We start from the raw sequence: 6,000 nt of genomic DNA on the forward strand, positions 1-6,000 counted from the left end.
GGAGCGGCCCGGATTTGAACGCGGGGGCGAGTCGGAGGCGCGAGAGGATCCCCCCGAGCCGGGCCCGCGAGGACACCCGCACGCCGGCCGGAGCTTCGGACGCTGCCTTCCCGCTCAGCCCCCACGCCGCGGGGGCGGGGGTCGCCTCCCGGGGAGCGGCCGGGACAGCGGCTGCTCCTCCCCCCGACGCCCCGGTCCCCCAGCCCCTGAGCGCGCCGGGGTCACGCAGCACGTGGGCAGGCGCCGCGCGCTCCCCGGCCCCCCGCGCACAGCTCCGCAGCCGGCGGGGGCGGGGGATCAGGAATCACGTGCGGCTCAGGTTCCTCCCCCGCCCTTCCCCCATCGCTGTTTTCTGCCTACCGGCGGCTGCGCCCACTGAGGCGATCGTGCCACCTTAAGGACCGTACCACCCCAGAAGGGGGGGGCTCAGAAAGCAGCCTAAAGTGAGGCCGAGCAGGCCGCCCAGGATTAACCAAATCCCCTGCCAACAGATTTAACCGTGAAGGCTCAAGCAGCAGGACTGACTAAAACCCCATTAGCCACCCAGTGTCCAGAGGAGCGTCTCCCTCTGTGGGCCTGCCCCCACCCCCTCTTCCGTCCACCACGTGGTGCCTGCCTATTAAGGAGGCTCCCCCTTCCAGCCCAGCTCCTCCAACCGCACCGGACCGCTTCAGCGGGTAACCAGAGATTCAAAAACAATACGTCAGCCCACAATGCCCCGCGCTGAGAACGAGCATTACCTCATCCCACAGTGCCCTGCGAGGCGCTGAGAAGCTTCTAGGGGTGGGGTGACCATGGCGACCGGCTCCTTTGCAACAGGCCGGGCCCGCCGCCCGCCGCCCCCCAGGGAGGCTGCCGCAGCCAATGGGAAGGCCGCGGGGTGACATCATGGGCTATTTTGGGTGGGTTACTGCTCGCTGATAAGTGTTGGGCTGCAGGCCGGGAAAGGGCTCAGAGTGTGCAGCGGGCTCCGGGGCGGCGGCGGCGGCGGCCTGCTCTGCTCTGCTCTGCTCTGCTCTGCTCTGGCCGCTCCCGAGCGCAGCTCCGCGATTACCCGGGACGAGGCGTCTCGCGTTGCGGCGTCTCCCGGCGGGGACCAGGCCCGCTCGGACCCCGAGCCGCGGCGGACAAGGGCTGAGAGCCGGCGACTTCTCCGCAGCTGGCGGAGTCCAGACGGCGCCTGCGGAGAGCGGAGGGGAAAGTACCTGGGACAACTTCTGCGCCGGGGGGGGAGGGGTCCGGCGCTGCGAGCCCCGGGGCCGCCAGCCGGAGGAGGCGGCGGGGAAGCGCTCAGGCAAGCGGCCGGGCTCTGCAGCGCGCTCCCCACACAGCCCCGCAAGTGACCGGATTTCTGACCCTCCCACCGAGCGCTAAGGGGGCGAAGTCGGACGCTTACTCCGGAGTGAAACCGAAAAGCAAGAGCCTGGATTTCTCCTCCGTTCCCGAGTCTCACTCGAGAGCGAGGTCCCAGAACCCGGCACCAGGGCTGCTGCGACTCCATTCTCCGGCTGACTCTCTTTTTGGGCTTTGAAAAAGTTCAGCCCTGATGCGCTGAAGAAACGGGAAAGACCCTCGAGCCGCTTGCACGGTGGCCAAAAAAGTAAGACTTTCCTTCATCCTGATTTTCGTTTTTAAAAGGCTTTTTCATTGGTGAAAGAGTTTAAAGTGAAGGGGAACTTTCTTTGAACGGGACTTGGAAAACCAACGCGTTTGTCACTGCGTAATTGTTATCGCTTTCAAGACAGTTTTTTGTGGACTGTGTTCTATGACTGCAAAGATGGAACCTACTTTCTATGATGATGCCCTAAATGCTACCTTTGTACAGCCAGAAAGTGGTGGTTATGGATATAATAATCCTAAAGTCCTGAAGCAGAACATGACTCTAAATCTTGCTGATCCTTCAAGCAACCTCAAGCCGCACTTGAGGAACAAGAATGCTGATATTCTTACCTCCCCAGATGTGGGTCTCCTCAAGCTGGCATCTCCTGAACTGGAAAGGCTCATCATCCAGTCCAGCAATGGCTTGATCACCACCACTCCCACCCCAACGCAGTTTCTCTGTCCCAAAAATGTTACTGATGAGCAAGAAGGGTTTGCTGAAGGCTTTGTGAGGGCACTGGCAGAGCTACACAACCAGAATACGATGCCCAGTGTTACATCTGCTGCCCAACCTGTTAACGGTGGTATGACACCTGTTTCTTCTATGGCTGGCAACAATGGTTTCAACACCACTTTGCACAGCGAGCCTCCGGTGTATGCCAATCTCAGCAACTTTAACCCCAGTGCACTCAGCACAGCACCTAACTACAATGCAAACAACATGGGCTATCCACCTCAGCATCACATTAATCCTCAGATGCCAGTGCAGCATCCCAGACTGCAAGCTTTGAAAGAGGAGCCCCAGACTGTACCTGAAATGCCAGGAGAGACTCCTCCACTGTCCCCCATTGATATGGAGTCACAGGAGAGGATCAAGGCTGAGAGGAAGCGCATGAGAAACAGAATTGCAGCTTCCAAATGCAGGAAAAGGAAGTTGGAAAGGATTGCAAGATTGGAAGAAAAAGTGAAAACTTTGAAAGCCCAGAACTCAGAACTGGCATCCACTGCCAACATGCTCAGAGAACAGGTTGCACAGCTTAAGCAGAAGGTCATGAACCATGTCAACAGTGGATGCCAGCTAATGCTAACACAACAGTTGCAAACATTTTGAAGAAGCTGACTTGGGGGAAAAAAAGAACTATGATGTTGTGGTAGAGCAACAGAAAAAACAAACACATAACAAGTGGCAGATACATAAAGCTAATGGTAAAGGCTGAGAGGCATTGAGTCCTGCTTGCACCCCACAAAGCACATGTGTGGAAAGACTGGCGAGCCTTCAATTGAGCTAGTGGCAAAGCAGCACCACTCTGAGAAGTGCTGTTCCTGCTCAGATGATGCATCAGATCTTTGTTTTAATATTGACCAAGACCTGCATGGACCTAACATTCAATGATCATTCAGTATTAAAGGTTAAACTGCAATAGAGACTGTAGGTTGCTTTCTGTAATACTCTTAAAGAAAACAAATGGGAGGGAGGTTTGTGGGAGGCTGATAAAAATGGAACTATACTGCCTGCCTTCAAGTAAATCGTGTATGTACATTTTTTTTATTTTATGAAAGCTGATTAATGTCAATAAACTACTTCATGACTTTGTAAATTATTTTTATGTTTGTGTTCTGTCCAGTAATGTTTGTAAATGAGGGTTTTTTGAGCACTCTGAATTTACCATTTGTAATAAAGTATATAATTTTTTTATGTTTGTTTCTGAAAAAGTCCAGAAAGGTTCTGTTATATATAAGAAAATATAAAAGTGTTAAATACATTTCTTCCCTCTCCCCCCCTCTCTTTGCCAGTACCTACATCAGGACTCTATCACATACACCAAACTGTAAATGGTAGAGTGTATGTTAAACTTACACTGTAACAAGAAGACATGTCCTGGAGAATGTGTCAGAAGGGGAAAGATAAAACACACCCTGATAAACAGAAGTAGTTTATGCATTTGAAATGTTTTATGGATTTAATTCAGATTGGATTGCCTACCATAATCCAATAGCACAATGTAGACAGTAGCTTTAAAAATGGAGGAGTTTGCCAGTGTACCAAATTGCCCTGTGTAGAAGAGTCTGAACTGTAACTGTCTATTTAATATTTAGATACTTATTAAAATAATATCCCCAACAACATCTTTAAGGTAGGTCACTTCACAAACAATGTATCCTTCATATGGGTGCCTTCATTACTGTCTAATATCTCCTAGATAAGAGGTGGTCTTTGTTCATGAATATTTATGTTGTCACAATAAAATCATTCTATAACCCCTTTTCATATCTTGAATTCCTTTCCCTTTTAGACATTGTTGCTGACTAAAATTTATTGACCAATATGAAAATTGGAGAAATTTAACATAATGGGGGAAACTTAGGTAGCTATAAATTGAAAATCAGGATGTAAATAAAAAGCAAGACATTCTGTAAGGACAAAAAGGGAAATTGACAATTTACCTGTCATTTTTGGTTTACATTTAAAAAATGAAAGTATGAGAATACTTTTGATAATAGAATGAGAACATAAGCAGTAGCTGAGAAAAGTCACGTAACTCATCTGAAATAAACCCATGTTTATGGTAAATAATATAATTTATGATTTCAGGATTTTCAGCTTACTGGCTCTGTATCCAATTAAACGGTCTGGTTTATATAAATGTATTCAGAGTGATTTTAAAACCGTATATCTCAGAGATAACAGATTCTATGAAAAGATAGGTAGAAAGTTTAATTCATTAATTACAGACATAATAGGTCTGGTAACAAATGATTAATATTTTTATAGTAGTCAGCTTGAAAGTTTTGTCTTTAGTTAAAATACAAATAAGTGAGTACAACACAAAATAAGGTGACAGTCATGCTTAACATCTCAGAATAAAACTACATAATACATAGTGGTATTAAGTGGTAGTGAAACTTTGACACACACGCAAACTTTTTGCTACTACTTGAGCTCAAGATATGTTTCCCTGTATAGCATACATATATATTACCTTTGAAAGGGGATCCTTTGCCCATGTTATAGATCCTTGGGTATCAAATCATATGCAAGATGGATTGTTTCAAGTTATAATACTGTAGTAAATTTTTTCCTCATTATACATGTGTTGGGAGCTGGAGTTATTAGTAGCAAATAGAAACTAAAGCTATCAGATACATAAAATTGTAACAAACACTTACCAAACAAAGGGTTACAGGGAGAATGTCCTAGTTTGCCAAGAGTACATTTTGCTGATGTCAGCAACCCGGAAGGTAAGTTGATTTTGACCATATGTAGGAATAGAAAGCAGAAGGATAATACACAGCATTGCTGGGTGTGACTTTGCAGGGACTTAACAAGTGCCAACTAGCAAAATAAGCAGGGTAAGAAGATTAATTACCTGCAAAGGTACAGGTTTAACTTTTGACAGTGTTGTGCTATGGAAGAGATCGTACTAATGAGGCTTTTAGTTAACCATGCAAGGTTTTTCTCTCCCGCCCGAACAAATATTTCCAAAATTCTATTTTAATTAGACACAGCTGCATGACATACTGCCCCACCCATTCATCATAATCCACACACAACGTTACAGTTATAGTGTGTTTCATTTCATAAATGACATTTGATAACACAGGAAAAAGCTTGATTAGTAGTAACAAAACCAGGAATATGTCCAGGGTTGGATAGTTGTTCACTAGCTCCTGTGAAATGAGTTGCTTGTCTCAGTCCAGTTTGTGACACGCAGGTGTGTACATCACAAAATCCTTTATCACAATTGGCACAAGAGGCTGAGATCCTCAAAGGTATTTAGACTCCTTGTTTCCATTGATTTCCACAAATCCTTTGAAGACCTGGGCCTAACTGCCATCCTAGTAGGCAGTTTCATGGGGGACCAAAGGAAGAATAAGGGATGAATACTGTATTGAACTCTCCTCTTGGTGTCTTGAAGTCAATATTGAGACACCAGGCCACTACAGGTAGGCAAGCTTACAGGGTACACACAGGGAATGCCTGTTTTGAGAAGAGTCTCTAGTATTGCCAGTCTGTCACTCCATTGATTCACTTCTGCTGAATTTCAGTCTAATCATGTTTTCTAGGTCACTCAGTGATCCCTAGGCACAAGAATAAGGGGAGACTTGAAGGAAAAATGCAGCAATTCAATATTTGCTTAAATGTTGAGATTACATATTGTCTAACGCATACTATTTCTTGCTCATATAAGAGATAGTCCGTTCTCTGAGGTTTAGAGAAAAACTTTTTATTGCCCCAGCTGTACTCGCAAGGGAATATTTTGCAAACAACAGCATTGTGGACATGTATTTTACTTGGCAGTGAGCGTTGTCAGCAGATTCAGGAAGTGAAGTCAGAAAAAAGGCAGGGTTTCAAAGAGAGCAGGCTACATAGAAGTGCCCAGGCAGTGAGTATTCTAATCA

At 46.6% G+C, this 6,000-nt stretch overlaps 1 protein-coding gene across 1 annotated transcript; it reads left to right on the forward strand.

The window, feature by feature from the left end:
• Window positions 1-1,553: 1,553 nt before the first annotated feature.
• On the forward strand, window positions 1,554-2,724 carry JUN (Jun proto-oncogene, AP-1 transcription factor subunit). The gene has a single exon (XM_038414824.2). The coding sequence runs from the start codon at window positions 1,766-1,768 to the stop codon at window positions 2,708-2,710; it is 945 nt and encodes a 314-aa protein (XP_038270752.1). The 5' UTR covers window positions 1,554-1,765; the 3' UTR covers window positions 2,711-2,724.
• Window positions 2,725-6,000: the final 3,276 nt, after the last annotated feature.

Source organism: Dermochelys coriacea, chromosome 8 (genome assembly GCF_009764565.3).
Source record: "Dermochelys coriacea isolate rDerCor1 chromosome 8, rDerCor1.pri.v4, whole genome shotgun sequence".
Classification (NCBI taxonomy): Eukaryota; Metazoa; Chordata; order Testudines; family Dermochelyidae; genus Dermochelys; species Dermochelys coriacea.

Bases quoted from the DNA above. Each gene is read 5' to 3' on its own strand.
- JUN (XM_038414824.2), top strand. From the start codon at position 1,766: ATGACTGCAAAGATGGAACCTACTTTCTATGATGATGCCCTAAATGCT.